The sequence below is a fragment of the Silene latifolia genome, chromosome 2 (assembly GCF_048544455.1).
Source record: "Silene latifolia isolate original U9 population chromosome 2, ASM4854445v1, whole genome shotgun sequence".
Lineage (NCBI taxonomy): Eukaryota > Viridiplantae > Streptophyta > Magnoliopsida > Caryophyllales > Caryophyllaceae > Silene > Silene latifolia.
Window position 1 is genome coordinate 9,459,691 of NC_133527.1, and position 19,330 is coordinate 9,479,020.

At 38.3% G+C, this 19,330-nt stretch overlaps 1 protein-coding gene, 2 long non-coding RNA genes and 1 other non-coding gene across 4 annotated transcripts; 1 reads left to right on the forward strand and 3 right to left on the reverse strand.

The window, feature by feature from the left end:
- Nucleotides 1-3,236: 3,236 nt before the first annotated feature.
- On the reverse strand, nucleotides 3,237-4,322 carry LOC141628280 (nicotinamide/nicotinic acid mononucleotide adenylyltransferase-like). The gene is made up of 5 exons (XM_074441443.1): nucleotides 4,158-4,322; nucleotides 3,966-4,067; nucleotides 3,733-3,834; nucleotides 3,503-3,561; nucleotides 3,237-3,419 (listed from the first exon to the last, which is right to left on the reverse strand). The coding sequence occupies exons 1-5, from the start codon at nucleotides 4,242-4,244 to the stop codon at nucleotides 3,317-3,319; spliced, it is 453 nt and encodes a 150-aa protein (XP_074297544.1). The 5' UTR covers nucleotides 4,245-4,322; the 3' UTR covers nucleotides 3,237-3,316.
- A 177-nt stretch (nucleotides 4,323-4,499) lies between these two features.
- LOC141628285 (uncharacterized) lies at nucleotides 4,500-5,415 on the reverse strand. The gene is made up of 4 exons (XR_012537116.1): nucleotides 5,207-5,415; nucleotides 4,836-4,900; nucleotides 4,679-4,721; nucleotides 4,500-4,577 (listed from the first exon to the last, which is right to left on the reverse strand). It is a non-coding gene; the product is annotated as an uncharacterized LOC141628285 (long non-coding RNA).
- Nucleotides 5,416-5,729: 314 nt separating this feature from the next.
- Nucleotides 5,730-6,305, reverse strand: LOC141628290 (uncharacterized). Its single transcript, XR_012537117.1, has 3 exons — nucleotides 6,088-6,305; nucleotides 5,908-5,967; nucleotides 5,730-5,807 (listed from the first exon to the last, which is right to left on the reverse strand). It is a non-coding gene; the product is annotated as an uncharacterized LOC141628290 (long non-coding RNA).
- Nucleotides 6,306-16,561: 10,256 nt separating this feature from the next.
- LOC141645240 (small nucleolar RNA R71) lies at nucleotides 16,562-16,668 on the forward strand. Its single transcript, XR_012544823.1, has one exon. It is a non-coding gene; the product is annotated as a small nucleolar RNA R71 (small nucleolar RNA).
- The last annotated feature ends 2,662 nt before the right edge of the window (nucleotides 16,669-19,330 follow it).

Here is a 19,330-nt window from a genome sequence, read left to right on the forward strand (position 1 = left end):
AATCTACCATTTAACCATCTAGGTCGCATATTGAAAACAGTTGTCAAAGCTCTAAAGCCATCATCACTCTCCCTCCCTAAAACCAAATTCCCCTCCCCATGTACTCTCAATTTGAACAAAACAAACAGAGTCTCTCTCTAACCCTTAGTCTATCAGTTAGAGCCACCTTCCTCCTTACCACTCGAAGCAAAATCATACACAAACTTTCTTTCCTTCCCTCATCCCTATCCCTCCCCCATTCCATCTCAAAACTCTCCATCTCTCCCACCATCTCACCTTATCCCTATCTGCTTCTCTTTCCCTCCATCTCAACCGGTCGGGTTTACAAGATCGTGTTTTCTTGTTTCCACATGTACAAATCCAACTAAAGCTAAATCTTTTTCAGACAACATAATCAACCAACCCAAATCCAAACCCAAACCCAACGTTACCAGATATCAGAATGTAGTGGTGTGGTACATTCTCCAACCCCAACCCCATCCGCAATCCAAACCCAGACCCAATGTCACCAGATATCAGCATGTGGTTCGGATGTGTTAGTTTGGTTGCAACCTTTGAATTTTTCACCACCTTCTTGGCCCCTCGTTCTTTATTCCCCAAAGTTAATTTCTTCAAATATGCCCAGAAGTACTACAAGGGCCAAAGTTTAGCCAACCAACACTGCTTAAGCCCAATATCATATCCTAATTAAACACTTGCATAAAAAAAAAAAAAAAAAAGCGTAAAAATGGGAGTAGCAGAATGATGCCTCATGCTCATCCCCTCGCCATTAATGAATTAAAAAATAGTCATGCCAAACTCAGAGCTTAAGTTACATACTTTTGCAACACCTGGTGAAAGCGGTATAGGCTTATTCTCAATGACGGTCATAAAAAGCTAACAACTTCTCTACTTTTAGCATCACCTGTTGGAGCCTTTCCAGCCAACCGTCTGTTAAAGTATGCAAAATAAATGAGAAGCTCAATTCAAATATTGTCCATCAACTATAAAGGTTAAGCTCCTGAAGTACTATGAAATTCTCACAATATTTCTCAAATATGGGTCTTTTTCTTTGTTCCCTCGTATTCCAAAGAAAAAATTGACCCCTTGGCACAAACGTCAGAAATATGCAAGTGCCAACACTGAACAAAAGATTTACCGTCTCTAGCTCAACGGAGCAATCTTAAGCACAATACGTTGCCCTTTAACTATAACCAAACAAAAAAAGAAACTGCATTCATTCTATAACTAACTACACAGACAACATATGAATCAGAGCCTATCTTAACTTGAAAAGGGACTCACGAGTCACCGCCTAATATCACACTTTGCGGCAATTTTCAGACACCAAGAGAATAACAGTCCTCCAAGTTCATAATAGCTATCTGAAAAAATGCACACTAATCAAAGAACGTTTACTCAATGATATGAAACCAATGTAAGGAAACAACATACACACTAAAATCTGTAAAAGAACTTAGAAGCATTAAAGAAGTTAAGAGCTTCGATGCCTTTGCTTGGAAAATCATAAAAAGTTTTTTTTTTTAAGAAAAAAGAAATATATAAAGTTACGACGAAGTGGTAGCGTGAAGTCCTAATCTAAAAGATTCTGAAACTTCTTGTTAAAAGCACCCTTTGTTTTGGAAACAACAACCAAATCATAATCACAACTTCCAAAGAAATGGATCAAGCAGGGGAAAAGGTATCAACTGCAAAACAACTGAGTCTTGGCAAAATCTCAAGGAAATCGTTTTTATACAATGAACAATTAAGAGAGAAGAATCAATAGAAATACCAACTTGTTGAGCCAATCAAGCAATTTTGCACTAAATAGAAGGACCTGAATGTTTATAACATATTCCACCTTTCATCTCTATACTCGTCGAATACTCGAGTTTTAGTGATTGGGGATTTGGAAAAACTATCAATTTACTCACTATGCGCCCGTGATAATAAATTTCTTTAGATCGCAGCAAAAGAGGCTAAGATATTCGAGTGTTCGAAACCCCTCTTGGTCCAACTGTGGGACAAGAACTTCAAAATTACAGCCTATCAACCCTAAATAATCAACTTTCTTATACATTACATTGAGACAGCTTATTTTTGAGAATCGATTCACATCCTCTATGTTCTCAAGATATATGATACAACAAAAGTTCTGGTGATCCACACCAGCTGACTCTCTATTTGTATTGGAGATTCATAATTTATCTAAATTTTGATTAAATAGGTCGTCGATTGGAAATCCCTGAGTCAATGCTATATATATATATATATCTTAAAAGTGATACTCATTTATAAAATCTTAGACCATCGGACTTATAGTGGTTTGGAATTTAGTCTATGTATTGTTTGTGTTTCTCAAACCTGTTTAAAAAGAAGGCAAGCAAAATCAATCTCATTTAAAAACCTAATCGAACCCCTAACTTACTCCATTTCCAGCCCGTTTCCCCTTTTTCCTCTTAAAAATGTATCCAAACAAGCTCTTAAAATTGATCGCCTGAGATTAACTCGCTCCAAGACACCAAAACCCCACAAAAAAAATAAATTAGAAAAGCAAATAAAGAACATATCATATTTCACTCTATATATGTACTGTACACATAATATGCAACTGATCCTACAAACTTCCTTCACTAAAATGAATATGAGAAACTCAAACTCAGTTGCCTTAATTGTAATTTTTTGTATCCTGTGCCAACTTCCAAAGACACCTTTAAATTGGAGTGTGTGGTAGTAGGCTTGGTCTGCTTACTCTGATTAATTAAGTCCTAGAATCTAAGCCTAGCCCAGAATGTTGCAACCTACTGAAAGACATTGCAGATCTCGAGGCAGCAACGTGTCTATACATCACATTCGACGCTAACGTGTTGGGTCTGGTCAAGGTAAAGATGTCCATTGCTCCGAGCCTTCTACTAAATGGCCGTGGAAAGAAGGTCCAAGAATGTTACGAGTGCTAAAACTTAATACATGACGCAGGGAATTGTAAACTTTTGTAAGAGGAGATGGAAGGGTGAAAACTTTCTAATATTCTAACAATTGAAAAAAAAAAAAAAAAAAAACGAAACAAAACCGAGGGCACAGAAGCTCAACCAAAACTCGCCAAATAAGTCAGGAGTAATCAAGGCAATGAAAGGGCACCGGAGCCTAAAAACTGGAGGACACTAAAGACGCCAACAGAAATAACAAACCCCATCAAATTCGCAAACTAAATCAGTAGTTCATCTGTTGCCTTTAGAGAATTGGCCGGGGTCAGCGTTCTGGTTCATGTGTATACAGAATGAGTTTTTGAATATATTCTATAACTTCATCTGTTGCCTTTAGAGATCTGGCCGGATCAGTTTTCTGGTTCAAGTGTATTCAAATGGTATTTTTGGATATATGCTATAACTTCATCTGCTGTTAAATATTTCACAGACAACCCTCTTGAGATACAGTCTCTAAAACCAATACGGCAAACATAAATGTTACATAGTTACTGAGTAGGTGTAAGTTTCGACAAATATTCTTGAAATTAGTTTACCTTATTCGGGTTGAGCTGATCTGGTTAGGGATGAATTGATCCACAATCATGATATTATTCTGCAGAAAAATTATAACCTCTCAGAACACATCAGCGACGATATGTACACATATTAGTAGTAATGAACAATGATATTGTTTCTGAATGACTCATAATGAAAAAGGGCAGCCAAAAATTGCATTGAATGATTTTGGCTCACATAATCAAGAACAGAACAGGAACAAGATTACCTTATTTTCACGCAGAATAGGATCGTCCGAAAGCATTTTTTCAACGTCTTGCGCCTCCCTACGTATACAAGCCACACCAAAGTCTCTGACTATGGCTTGAACCTGGATATACAATTTTTTTTTAAGTAAAGCATATGTAGTGGTAGCAAGGCCACCACGTCTAGAGCAAGGTGGCTGGAAAGTTAACATCATTTACGAAAATCATCTAGTGAGTAATGGGCGCCGGAATATACCTGCTCAGGAATCCAAAAACTTTTACGAAATGATTCCAATAAATCGGAACCACAAACAAGCATGACCTTAAGGGATCCTGGGAATAAAAGGAGAAGAGTCAACTTTGTGGTCAAGGAGCTATAATTTATGATCAACCGCAAATTCCTGAAACTATCGTCTATGTCATCAAACTCATTATTACAAGCAGGAACAAGAGTATTCTCGCATAAGTAGTTCTTCACACTACATAAAACAGTTAAGGTCCGTTGGTAGGTACTTTGCTTAGCATGTAATGGCATCAACACTTAAAGATTAATTGATAATCTCTGATAAATTTGCTTACCCCAAATTCGGTGTAAACGGAAAAGTAGCCACAATGTAAATGACACATTTGTATACGGTGTTCAGCACATAAAAGGCCCTGCAGAAACGAAAGTACTGCTTACAGTCTTACACCACCATTATATTGGCTGAAATGATTTCGGTTTGATTTACAAACCCAATATTGTAACTGATTCAGATACCAACACAGCCTGAAACTCAAATAGTCTTAAACATTCGGGCATTAGCAGACAAATTCCTCGTGCTTTGAGCTCAAGATTTCACTCGTCAGTCTAGATCACTAACACATCCTACAACAACGCATATAACAATCTCAACTTTAATTAAACACAAAAAACCCTGGTGTTCAATACTATTTAGTATGCTATAGTTCTGATTAGCAGTCAAGTACCTCGTGTTCTGAGCTAAAGATCTCACCCCGCAGCCTGAGAAAACTGGAACCACAACAAAGATTAAATCAGCGTACATAGCCGAAAAAATTAAACCATAAAACAAAAAAACGCTAAACGGATTACCCAAAACAAAAGTAATTAAAGTAAGACCCATACTTCTCATTCTAAACTCGAGCCCTCACCCAGCAGCTTGAATCAACTACAACCACAACAAGGACAACCTACATATATCATATATAAACAAAATCAATCAATAAATAAAAGCAATAAAAGGAAGGACGCAGCTTTGGTTAGCGACCAAACCCCCAGGAATACAGGAAGAAAACAACAAAAGAATGCACTCGACCCTAAGGACCAGTCTGCCAAATCAAGCAATCAACAATAGTCCCTATTTCTAAATTAATAAAACCCCATTGAACCCAAACTATCAACTATGAACAAAATGCAATAAATTTTAACACTATAATAAAAACACATAAACGAGACACAAACAAAGCACAAGCTTCCATCTGCGCTACATCTCCCACCTCGTTGGTTCATTTATTTGCCGAAATAAATCTGTTATACACACCATCAAACAGTTGATAAGTAATCAAGGAGCTGAGAAATGGCAGTTAAAGTAGAGTAAACAGACCGCTCGTATTCCTAAAATACCTTTTCAACGTGCACAACTCGTATCAGCAGAGGCGCCTCCTGTTCTGGCATTCCCAACCCTTATCTTCACTAAACTAAGAAACCCTGTCAGCAAGAAGTGTTAATGGAAATAACAAACTCAATCAAAACCCACCAAATAAATCGGTAGTAATTAAGCCAATGAAATAAGTACCTGTGCCTTGGGGCAGCCGGCGTGCTTGACAATCTAAAGCGATGCCTTGAGTCATTGCTCCTCTATGACCTTCAATATGCCTATAATAATCATAATGGAAGCGGATATAATCAGAGGGCAAATAATTATACACAAGATACATCCAATGAACTTCCATTCACATAAGAATGGAAGTCCATTGTCAGCACAATATATCGAGGAATCGAATGTTTGGACTGGACTTACATTGTAGATGAGTGAACCCTCGTTAGGAATGGGTCCCAAACCATCCACAATTGTGACTGCACCCCTCATGTCTTGACCTAGAGGAACCACGAAACAACATCAACCTAAACAAAAAAATTTAAGCCATAAAAAAGATAACAAGAATGGGTATAAGTAAACCAGAAGTTATAATCCCACCTAATATAAGAACCCTTATTCAATCTATACGATTCGTATCACCAAAGGAGGCGCCTGTTACTGCATTTTTCCACCAATAGAGTGTAGAGTTCGGTAAGCTAGCAAAAGTAATCGGTTATCCACAAAAAAAAAAAAAAAAAAAAAAAAAAAAAAAAAAAAAAAAAAAAACTGAGAAGTAACCATCAAAATAGAAACGGCAAATGAGAAAACTGAGCTGCAAAGGTAGAATGAACTTTAATTAGAAGCCACCAATACCGCCTTTAACAACACATCCTAAAATCACACGGCTCGTATCACCAAATAAGTCTTGAGTTGTTCCACTCCCGGCCTTATGTGAGTGGGTTTGTAATTCGCAACAAGTCAGAAGCCCTCACTTAAGAGCTGTCATTATCTGTGACAATGGCAACCAATCAAACCCAATTGCAACTTGCACAATAATGTGTACAACCAATTAAGCAAATACATATTTTAAAAGAAAGGGGAATATATAAATAGCCAACCTCACTATCATTGTCGACAAACTTCGTCTAAACTCCCCGCTCCTTCAAAAACATTTACCGAAATAAATTATCGATAAATATTCTAAATCTCATTCAAATTGGACCATAAATTTCAAACTGAAAACACTCAGTTAAACAATTATTTTACTCATTACAGTATGTAAACATCCAAGATAACTGTAAATAGCAATTGAAATTGAAATCGAAACCCTAATTACAATATGAAAACATCCAAGATAACTGTAAATAGCAATTGAAATTGACATCAAAACCCTAATTTAAAAGAAAGGGGAAGATTTTTTTAATGTAAATAGCAATTGAAACTGTAAATAGCAGTAAGAAAGAAATATCAGGAACTTCAACAATTAAAAAGGGAAGTAATCGTACTATGAAAGCATTTCCAAACTGTCTTAAGTTGGAACACGGTAGAACTAATACCTCCTGTTATTAATTACATCTCTAACTCGAACCAAGACACCTCCAACCACGACGACAACAACCTGGTTATTAAAGCCAGACCCGATTAGCAACCAAGCACCCTAGGAAGACAACAATTATAATAAGGAAAAAAGGAAAAAAAAAAAAGTTGTACCAAGACCACAAAGAAGATTCAATAACCAACAGCTGAGCATCGAGAATGACGTGATAGCTCTTTTTACATTGGTGTAAACGTCTTTGCCCCACATCTTTGGCCATCGCCATATCTAAAAAAAGGCGAACCTAGCGATGATTTCTAAGAACAATCTGGTATAAGCAAAGTTATCATTTGAAGTCTAAATTAACACAGCAATAATAAAACCTTTATGAAAGAATTGAAGATACCTCAGATATTCCGGCTTCATCCTCTCCGACAAATCAAGCTGAATGGAAAAAAAATGAGAACAATGAACAAAACCAGCATTAAGAAATTGTAACGACTGTAAAGAAGCGCAAAATACCTAAAGTAAATTCGATTAATTATCTAGAAAACCAGCTGTCGACTGATCTTATAGACAAAAAAAATGATTTAGTGATACCAGGTAAGTACTAAGGTCACATTACATACAATTTGTGGGGAAACTAAAACCTAGACATCAAGTACTTTATTTGGAGACACGAATATTCATGTTAAACAATTAGCGATAAATGCCACACATAAACAAATTCATAAATCACAAACTCAACCAAAACTCAATTCCCCATCACAACCACAGCAACAATTTTGCAACAAAATGTAAAAAAAAAAACATTTGAGCATATTCAACATGCCAATAGACTTTCTCCCATCAAATGAAACCAAAATAAACAAATTCCAAATTCCATAACCCTAGTTTTGACATTCTCGGATTTCCAACCATCAATTGCGAAAATTAGTTCAAAACTGGATGTCGAGAAGATTACTTGAGCAAAACCAAACCACCTCGAAACGCAAAATCCAAACCCGTGAAAGCTAGGGTCGAAGTTCCATCAATCAAGTGTCTGAATTTCTATGGATGTATAAACAGATTGTGAGTTTTATGAGTAAACTTTGAGCAGTATTGGTGACAGACAGCGGAAGGCAGTGAAACGAGAACGGAACGAAATAACTTTGAAATCATCAAAAGCGAATAGAAATTCAGATTAGCAGCCCATACCTAGGTTTTGCCGAGGGAACAAGAGAGGAGGGACCAGATCGCAGTGTGAGAAACAAGAGAGGGATGAGAATAAGTGGTGGAGTGAAATGGCTGAAGGAAAAAATGAGATTGTGGCTGTGATTTTAGAAAAAATGGAGGGACCAGATCTTGAAGAAGGATCGAACGGTGGAGGATATACTTGTGGCAATACTGTTCATAGCTACAGTAAGAGTAAGTTTACTCTTTTTAAAGGTTAGGGATTAGGTAGACATGAACATGAAACGATATTTATTTGGTTCGAATTTGGGTTGAACTTTGTAAACACGTACCTAACATGAATAATCCAACTATTTAAATTAGCCCACGATCTTCAATTTCCCGACATATATTTACATGATCCAAGCACCCGACGCGGTGAAATTATTGGGTTTAGGTGAGCTCTGATGACCTATTTATTTAAAGTGGTCAACACAAGCATGACATAAAATTTATATGGGTCGAACTTGGATTGAATGATTCTCAACCCATTTATATGCGACACAAACACGAATCCGATACAACCCAGATTATTTGTAGTTCTAGTTTTAATAGTTTTAATTAGACTTTGTTCTTTTGGACTAAAACTGAACTGCATTGATCTGAACAAAACTAAACTGAATAGACCTGAAAATCTAAAATGAACTAAGCTGGACTAAACTTAACTTATAAGTAGTAAAAAAATAACCTGAACTGAACTAAAATCAACTTAACTTAACTGAACTTACAAGAACTGAAATTAAGTCCAAAAACACATGGCATACATCTTATTTCAGCTCAATTCTTTTCACTTCAACTCCTTTCAACCATAAAAAATAGTCTAAGTTCAATAACTATCAACATCTTAAATTCGTGATAACGCTTTTATTTTTCAATCGCCTCATGTTTCAGTCGAATGATAACACTACTCTTTTTAACCATATTTCGGCTATGTAAGAAATCATTCTTTTCGAACTACTTGTATAGTTGTTATATTGTAACAATGCAAACAAACCAACGTTTGAGAGATTACAAAACGTATTCATATACTGTAATAGTTTTAATCCTTAACAAATCCTGCAATGACTATCATAAATTATATGTTAGATTAGATATGTGCCTAGATCGCACCCGTTAAGGAGGAAAGAGTGTCCACTTTACAAGTTTATGGAAATTCACAATGGGTTGAGTAGCCACTTGGGTTATGATACCCGTCGTTGTGAGTACCAAAAATAATATTTATATTTCCTATTCAAACTAACCTAGGCTGGTGGTAACAGGGTCGAACCACAAGGAGGCGAATGTAATTAATAATTGTCTAATTCTAGTCTAAGGTAACGAATGGGGGGGTTGAATTGATTTGGTCTATAGCTAAAGGCAATAAACTAAATAGACGGATAAAACAGATAAAAGAAGGGGTACTAGGATGGTCGGTTCACTATAGTTTCGGCAGCAGCATACTAAGTAGGTCTAAATCAAACACATGAGGCGGGAAAACAAGAGGTCCTCTCGGTCCACTCTCACAGGTAGCATCTTTCGATCTCGCTACGGGTCCCTAATACCACTAATACTGACTTTCGTCCTGAAAAGTGACTATAGGTCTAAATTAATCTATCTTTCGATCTAATTAATCTAGTCGTCTTAATTAAGTAGGCTATCTCCCTCCCCTATCTTTCGATCTTTATCGGGTCGGTCAAATCCTAGGTATTCAACTGGTCGCGTGCACTCGATTCGTCAAACACAACAATTAAAACAATTAAAACGAAACAATCTCAGCGTGGCCAGTCGATCGACCAGGGAACCCAGTCGATCGACCGGCATGCGATTTCAGGCCGTGTTAAATCTAATGCCGCCTAACCTACAGATTCCCTACATCCTAGCACAATTAATTTTGCTACTCATACTAGAAATGATAACAACAATGGAATTAACGAAATTAACTACTGAATTCATGCTTAAATTGACGGAATAAAAGGATAGCATAAAACGATAATTATGGCTTCGGGAAACTAACTAACAATTCTATACTATGAACGATAAAGTGATGAAGCTGAAAATAAGCAGAGGAAAATACCGTGAAGATGAATGGTAACGGAAAGATTAAGAGAACGAATGAAAGTAATATCCCGAACCCTAATTATTTGATATGCTAAACTGATAAAGAACAGAAGGAAAACTAGATAATTTTCTGAATGAATATCTCTGTAAACTAGGTTACGTTATATAACAAACTCACGTAACTTTATTCCTAAACCTAACATAGCTTTGGGCTTCAAGTTTCTCGATCTATTGATTCACGTCTGAAGTAGCGGTTTGGTCGATCGACTGGTTTGCGATGCACAGTAGTTCCTGGAAGTCGTGGGTTGGTCGATCGACTAAGGGAGCCAGTCGATCGACTGCTTTAGCTGATTCTTGACTTCTAACTTCTCGTGGATTTGTCTTTCGGGCCTTGAAATGCGCACCAAGCTCGTTCCTTAAGTAAATACTTCATGTCAAATGCAGTGCAAGATAATCGGGGACGGATTTAGCTCAATATCTACTCATTTCCGCATAAATCTGCAATATTACATAAAAATACGAAAGTAGACGAAATGGGGCAAATAGTAGCCTTAAACTACATAAATGAGCTCTGAAATGCGTGTAAAATAGGGTGTAAAACATCATATAAAAGACACGCATCAAACTTCCCCAAACCAAACCCTTGTTTGTCCCCAAGCAAGAACTAGACTCGATCTAAAGTAACGAGTTCAATCTCAGAGCGAGATGCAATTGAATAGCCTAAACCGATTTAATGCACAACCAACAATCAATTAGAGATGTGAATCATGCAAACGAGTTATAGAGTCGTTAAAAACTGCTGAACCGTTGACTATAGAGACTTATCAAGTTGGACTCTCACGGGTCGCTCAAATTACTCAAATAAGCACAAGGTGAATAATGTATGAGATGGAAAGAAGTAATATTGTAGTGACTCTCACCTAACTACGACCTATAAGAACATGCCTGCAATATAATATTAAAGTAATCTCTACAACCGTACATATGCATTTCAACCGAACAAATGACCATGACACATGCCGAGGTATATATAGGATATGTGAGGTAATGGGCAGAAAGAGGCAAAACATTTATGGAAACGTGGGGGTACAGGTGATCAAGCTAGTACCGTAACAAAACCATATGACAATATCCACTTCTTGCTCAAACTTCAATTGACCGGTGCTATAGTAAGCACAAAACTCACAATCTCCGTAATAAATCAACTCCCCATAATATATAAATGAAACATGGGAGCAAAAATCGCCATTTGATAAAGACTTGAATCGTGCGAAATGATTTTTTTTTTCTCTTTCTCTTTTCGGGTAGCGGTCGATCGACCGATGATGCCAGTCGATCGACTGCCTATACAGTACAACACTCTTTCTTTTCTTTTTCGAATCATTTTTCTCTTCTTCTTTTTTTTTTTCTTTTCTATTTCTTTATTTCCTTCCTTTCATCTTCCAATCATCATCTCAAAAGAGCATTTGCCACCAAAAACGTAGTAACAATCCTAAAAACATAAACTACTAGCTTGACAAGGGCAGGCTAAATGTAGGATGTAGTAATGGGACAAAAAGGTTGTTTTTGGCAGTGTGGAGCTTATGAGTAAAATGAAAAAAAATGGACCTCTACCACATGTGTCAACTAACCACAAACCGAATTCATACAGGTATTAAGCAGATTAAGTTCATATTTATGCAAATTAATGAAATATGTCTCATAAGGAGTAACTACTCACATCCTAGATAAACTGGTCATAGATGTCACCAGTTATAGACTCTAATAACTCAGAAAATATAAGTAGTTTGCCAAAAATTCAAGTCAAGTCTAAAGTCCAGCAAGAAATTAACGAAAACTCGTAGATATGCATTTATGATTCTACTAATAACATGTCAATCAGCAAGGCTTAGGCAAAAACAGATGCAAATGCAATGTCATCATTGAAATACTACCGTACCGACTCGACCTACATGCTAAAATAAATGTGCATTTTTTTGAAATTTTTCAATTTTTTGAATTTTTTTGTATATATGAGAAACGAAACAAACAAATGCAAACTGAAATGTAAACGTGAATGCAAGCAAATGATATGCGACGCAAAACCCTTCCCCAAACCAAATCGCACAATGTCCCCATTGTGCAAAATCATATAATGAAAGAAAAGAGAAATGGGAATTTGCGAGAAAATTAAGTAAACAAGAAATGAAGTAAGGACTTGGAACTCACAAGACTTTAAGCGCAGCAAAAGGAAACCTCATCAAACCAGCGTGAGCTAGGAGATTTCAGTAGCTAGCAGTGCTACCAAAAAGTACCTGAAAAGACAAAGGAACCACGCATAAGTCCGAGAAAACAATTTTTGAAGCGGTATAATGTGCATAAGATTAAGAAAATGAAGAAAACAGAATTATGTCGGAAAAGAAAGAGAAGGAAAGACTCCCTCAATTCCGCAAAACGACCAAACACAGCATGGGATAGGTCGTTTATAGGTACAAAGAAGAGAACGAACAACGGTCGATCGACCATCTCACCCGGTCGATCGACCGGGTGAACAGAACAAACTCCTGGGCTCATGCGGCTCGATCGATCGACCATAAGGGTCAGTCGATCGATTGGAAATACTGCTTTGTAACTTTCTGATTTCTCAATTAGCTCGAGAACTTGAGCTAATAAGGTCCAAAAACCTGCAAATTCACAAAATACGCGCCCAAAATTGCGCAAAACCCAAAGTAACCATCCTAAGTGTTTAAAATCCTAAGCAGACGAAATAAATTGCGAAGTCTCGCGCACACAAAATCAATAAATAAAAAGGTTCAAAAACAAATAAAATGTAAATGTTTTGAAGAAGTCTCAATCAACTAATAGTTGATCAAGAACGGCCATGGAATGGCCCACTTGACTGGCTTCTGGCTACAAGAGGTAGCCTCAACAGTGCTCATCTTCTCAGCGGCACTCTTCGTAACCTCATCATCCGACAAACTCAACGGATCAACATGTTGGACATCTTCCCACTCAATGACCTCCTCTGACTCGTCGGAATCCAGATCAGACTCCTTTGCTTTGACTGACTCATCTTCGGGCTCCTCATCAGTGTCGTAGCTAAGGCATCCTAGACCACCTCTCTAAATAATTGGCTCCTTCACAACTAGAGCAACATGTGGCTCTTCCTTCCCCAAATCAGCTCCTGCAATATCTAAAACAGTAGGATCTTCCTCCACTTTGCTCCCCGTCTGGGGCGGAGGTGTCAAAACAGGAGTAGGAATAGAGACAGGCATATCAGGAAGTATAAAATAAGATTTCTTTTCAGAAACCGTATTGCAAGTGACAGGCCACATGGGGTCTTTCTTCCTAGCTGTATGGGCAAAGACAATGGAATGCTTGCCTACCTTAAAGGTCAAAGTTCCCGAACCAACATCAATAACTGCACCAGCAGTGTGCAGGAATGGTCTACCCAAAATGATAGGGATGTGGGCATCTTCGGGCATATCGAGCACAACGAAGTCAACAGGGAAGAAAAACTTCCCTATTTGCACGGGGATGTCCTCTAAGACTCCTATTGGCTGGACCGCAGAGCGATCAACCATCTGTACTGTCATGTTGGTCACGGCAAACCTAGTCAATTTGAGCTTCCTAGCAAGACTCAAGGGCATTACACTAATACTGGCTCCTAAGTCACATAAGGCTTTCTCTATAGGAAAGGTGCCAATATTACATGGGACAGAAAAACTACCCGGGTCTTCTAGCTTAAGGGGTGTAGTATGGGTCAAATAAGAGCATGTCTCCTCAGTGAGTGCGACAGTGTGCACAGTTTCAAGTGACTTCTTTTTAGACAGTAATTGCTTCATGAATTTTGTGTAAGCAGGCACTTGATTGACTAATTCGAGGAAAGGAACTTGCACATTTAAACTACGAATAACTTTTTCAAACTTATTAAGTGATACCTGTTTCTTTGTCGGCACCAATCTCTCTGGATAAGGGGCTGAAAGTAGCAACTTAACCCTCTCCTCTAGATCTCTCATGCCGGCATCGGTGGATTTAGGCTGAAAATCCACCACCTTCTCCTTGTTGTAGCTCGACCCTTCTTCAGACCGTCTCAAATGTGAACCATTAATCGATAAAGGGTCGTACTTCGGAACCGGAACGGACCCATCAGCACTCGGGTCTGTCCTCAATATTTTCGGGCCAGTAGTACCCCGAAACAAGTGGTCCCTCAAGTTGTCGGGCATTGGAGGACGAAAAGAATCACCCACAACAGCAATCTCAGTCGATCGACCAGGTTGGTCAGTCGATCGACTGACTTTGACAGACCGTGGAAAGCTACTTGTTCGTCGCACTTGATCGATCGACCAAGGTATGTCGGTCGATCGACTGACATACCTGCTGATCGTCTTTTTCTTGCTTTTGTTCGTTCCAGCTTTCTTCTGACTCGGTTCCACCTCATCTTTTTCAGGGGCATCCTCTATCATAGCAGGCCCTTCAAGGGTAGATTCACTCCTCAGAGTGATAGCATTAAGGGTCTCTTTTTGCTCCATCTGAGTCGGTAAGTGTCCCGGAGCTCGAGTTGTGCTCTTGCTAGCCAATTAGGCAATTTGGCTCTCCAACATCTTCTTCCCAGCCTCTATAGCCTGGGATTCCTTCAGCAACAAATTCTTTAACTCATTGAAATCAGAACCTTGGGTTTGTTGCTGCTGCTGTGGGACATACGGAGGCTTTTGGAACTGTTGTTGCTTATGAGGGGGCACATAGTTCTGCTGCTGCTGCTGTGGAGGTTGAGTCGGATTCAAAACATTTTGGCTACTCCATCTCAAGTTAGGGTGGACATTCGACTCATAGTAAGTATTTGTCTGCCTATAGTGTTGAAAGGCAACGCAAGACTCGAAGGGATTAGGACAATTGTCTGAAACATGTCCCTCAGCTCCACATCTTTTACAGATGAAAGGACCGTCTGAAACAGCCTTTACATGGTAAATCCCTCATTTGGAAGCTCCTCCCAACTCGTACTTGTCAAATCTCGCCGTGAGAGCTTCTAATGCAGCTACAGAAGGAGATTCAGCAGCTCTCCTTTGGTTTCCCCGGAAATTCCTATACTCAGCTTTATGGGTGGCTAAGTCATCAATGATCTTCCTGAAGGAAAAGTAGATCTATATACTAACATATTCATTATGTTTTAATTTAATTTGTTATAAAATTAATAAGTGATCTTATGCATGCAAACTAATAAACAATATAAAGAAGAAACCATCATCTTACATTGTGATTTTCGGATTTATGGGCACAAGTGAGTTCACCTACTCACTTGTTCTTGAGCTTCCAAATATTGGATGAACAAGATTCAAATTAGAACCTCTTCCAAAAGCATATACCCAAGGAAACTCATAATAACCAATATTATTTAGATCTAGTAATAATATTGGTTTTACTATAAAATTGACACAAAATAAATTGTATTTTTACTCTTGAAAATCTCGGTCAAGAGGGAGTATTTGTGAGATTTTATTTCTCTAGAAAAATCACATATTGTAGAGATTATACATTTTCTTACACTAGAAAATTGTATGGTGAAAAGAATGAATAATGTTATGTAAGAGAAAAGCACTTCTCTCTTTTCTTGTGGGATGGCCGAAAAAATGCATTGGGTAGTATGCCCAATGCATTTCATTTTTGCTCTTCACAAGAGGCTAGGCATGCAACTCTAGGGTTATCATTGTGTTTTGAATAAAATAAATTTAAACAATACAAACCCTTAATGCCCTTCTAATTTTCGGTTACCATATAAAATGGTAGTCCATATTAACTTTGTCATTTGTCAATTTTGTTATGTGTTACATGTTACATGACATGTAACAATGCAATGTATTTTTATCATATTAAAAATCAACATACTCATAAAATATGTCATTTACAAAATCGACTAGTAATTCATAATTACTTGTGCCAAAAGTGTTCCCGAATTATAAACTACAACATTTTTTATTTATTATAATTTATTCATTCCGTTTCAATTGTTTCTGTAAACAATAATTTCATCTAAGTAATAAAATAATTCGATTACTTAGACCGTGTCTCATTTAATCATATTTACAATAAGATACGTAAATTATACTCACAAAATCATCCGTCAATTTTAAACAATTTAATTAACTCGTATCGGTATACGATTAATTAAATAATCAATTAAGAGTATTTCCCTATAGGTATGACCTAAGGGGATCAACTGATCACCACCGTCGCACGACAGTAATGTCAAACTCTAGTCAGCCAATCATTACCGATATGTGTGGACCAGTTGACTGTAAAATATTACATCCCACATGTATTCTTAAAATGAGATTTAATAATGATATTTAAATCATGTGATCGCACTATTGTTGAGGACACATTTGCCAACACTTCCACCCCTTAGTCTCCCCTGTATTCTCCTGGAATCTGCTATTAGCTGTCGCATCTAGGATAGCCCTCTGATCGTCATAGAGCCCATTGTAGAACTGATTGCATAGGCTCCACTTCTCAAACCCATGATGCGGAATGGTTCGCACCAGCTTCTTGAAACGGACCCATGCCTCATGAAAGTTCTCATCCGGCCCCTGTTTAAAGCTCGTGATTTGAGCTCTGATAGCATTCGTCTTTGAGGCAGAAAAGTACTTCTTGTAGAATGCCAAGGCCAAAGAATTCCAGTCGGTGATCCCATTAGCAGCTCGGTCCAGATCCCTGTACCACTCCCTTGCAGCATCACGGAGTGAGAATATAAACATGGTCTCCTTTATCTGGTCCTGGGTCACACCGGTCGGCGGGGGTATAGAGCAACAATAATCAATAAATATCTCCATATGCTTGGCTGCATCTTCATTTGCAGCTCCCCCGAATTGGTTCCTCTCAACCAAGTTGATATAAGCAGGTTTCGGTTCGAATTTCCTATCAGCTCCAGGTAATTCGAACCCCTTATATAGATTTGCAGTTGTCGGCTCAGAGTGACTCGCTATACTCGCTTCTTCAGCCATGACTGAAATTCTGAGATGTAATCTGTCTTAGTGAAGAAGTGGAAATGGGTGATGAAGGTGGATCCTTCTCGTATAGCTCGTTCTCGTAGTAACTAGACAGAGTACTCAGCTCTTCCTCTGTCGGCAATATCCTAGATGATCGTCTCAACTCACGCAAGGTCTTCTCAATCTCAGGATTGAAAGGTACTAATTCACCACCCTGTGACCTGCGCATAAGAGGAAACTACAAAAAGAATATGAGAGTAGTTTAAGGAACGAATGTCCCTTAAACTAAGAAACAGACTAAAATAAAACAACTAAAAATTAGAACAATTGCCTCCCCGGCAACGGCGCCAAAATTTGATACCCGTCGTTGTGAGTACCAAAAATAATATTTATATTTCCTATTAAAACTAACCTAGGCTAGTGGTAACAGGGTCGAACCACAAGGAGGCGAATGTAATTAATAATTGTCTAATTCTAGTCTAAGGTAACGAATGTGGGGGTTGAATTGATTTGGTCTATGGCTAAAGGCAATAAACTAAATAGACGGATAAAACAGATAAAAGAAGAGGTACTAGGATGGTCGGTTCACTATAGTTTCGGCGGCAGCATACTAAGTAGGTCTAAATCAAACACATGAGGCGGGAAAACAAGAGGTCCTCTCGGTCCACTCTCACAGGTAGCATCTTTCGATCTCGCTACGGGTCCCTAATACCACTAATACTGACTTTCGTCCTGAAAAGTGACTAAAGGTCTAAATTAATCTATCTTTCGATCTAATTAATCTAGTCGTCTTACTTAAGTAGGCTATCTCCCTCCCCTATCTTTCGATCTTTATCGGGTCGGTCAAATCCTAGGTATTCAACTGGTCGCGTGCACTCGATTCGTCAAACACAACAATTAAAACAATTAAAACGAAACAATCTCAGCGTGGCCAGTCGATCGACCAGGGAACCCAGTCGATCGACCGGCATGCGATTTCAGGCCGTGTTAAATTTAATGCCGCCTAACCTATAGATTCCCTACATCCTAGCACAATTAATTTAGCTACTCATACTAGGAATGATAACAACAATGGAATTAACGAAATTAACTACTGAATTCATGCTTAAATTGACGGAATAAAAGGGTAGCATAAAACGATAATTATGGCTTCGGGAAACTAACTAACAATTCTATACTATGAACGATAAAGTGATGAAACTGAAAATAAGCAGAGGAAAATACCGTGAAGATGAATGGTAACGGAAAGATTAAGAGAGCGAATGAAAGTAATATCCCGAACCCTGATTATTTGATATGCTAAACTGATAAAGAACAGAAGGAAAACTAGATAATTTTCTGAATGAATATCTCTGTAAACTAGGTTACGTTATATAACAAACTCACGTAACTTTATTCCTAAACCTAACATAGCTTTGGGCTTCAAGTTTCTCGATCTATTGATTCACGTCTGAAGTAGCGGTTTGGTCGATCGACCACTATGACCGGTCGATCGACCGTCTGCGATGCACGATAGTTCCTGGAAGTCGTGGGTTGGTCGATCGACCAAGGAGCTTGATCGATCGATCGCTTTTGCGATTCTTGACTTCTAACTTCTCGTGGATTTGTCTTTCGGGCCTTGAAATACGCACCAAGCTCGTTCCTTAAGTAAATACTTCATGTCAAATGCAGTGCAAGATACTCGGGGACGGATTTAGCTCAATATCTACTCATTTCCGCATAAATCTGCAATATTACATAAAAATACGAAAGTAGACGAAATGGGGCAAATAGTAGTCTTAAACTACATAAATGAGCTCTGAAATGCATGTAAAATAGGGTGTAAAATATCATATAAAAGACACGCATCAGGTTATAAGCTAGATCACTCTTCTCTATTTCTCCGATGTGGAAGACCTACATGTGATTCTCACACACCCCCTCACATATAAGGTCTCATTTTCGATCGAGCAACAAGAACGCCATTCTTTTTCGAACTTGTTTCGGCGTCGGGAACGTCATCGCTTTTCGGACCCCGCTAAATAGTGGCCTAATTTTTTGTCAAACGGGAACGTCATTGCTTTTCGGACCCATCTTCGCCTCACAGCCTAGGACTAAACCTTGGGCTCTAATAGCATGTTAGATCGCAGATGGGCCTAGGCCGCACCCGTCGAGGAGAAGAGAGTGTCCACTTTACAAGTCTATGGAGGTTCCATCCCAAAACAAATTGACAATGGCTAGAATATTCCCTTGGCCCCTTGGGTTATAAGTTAGATCACTCATCTCTATTTCTCTGATGTGGGAAACCTGCATATAG

Coding starts and splice junctions, on each gene's coding strand:
- LOC141628280 (XM_074441443.1), bottom strand. CDS start 4,244: ATGCCATTACATGCTAAGCAAAGTACCTACCAACGGACCTTAACTGTT. Junction 4,068..4,157: donor ACTTATGCGAGAATACTCTT/GTTCCTGCTTGT, acceptor TTGACCACAAAG/TTGACTCTTCTCCTTTTATT. Junction 3,835..3,965: donor GTTTTTGGATTCCTGAGCAG/GTATATTCCGGC, acceptor TTGTATATCCAG/GTTCAAGCCATAGTCAGAGA.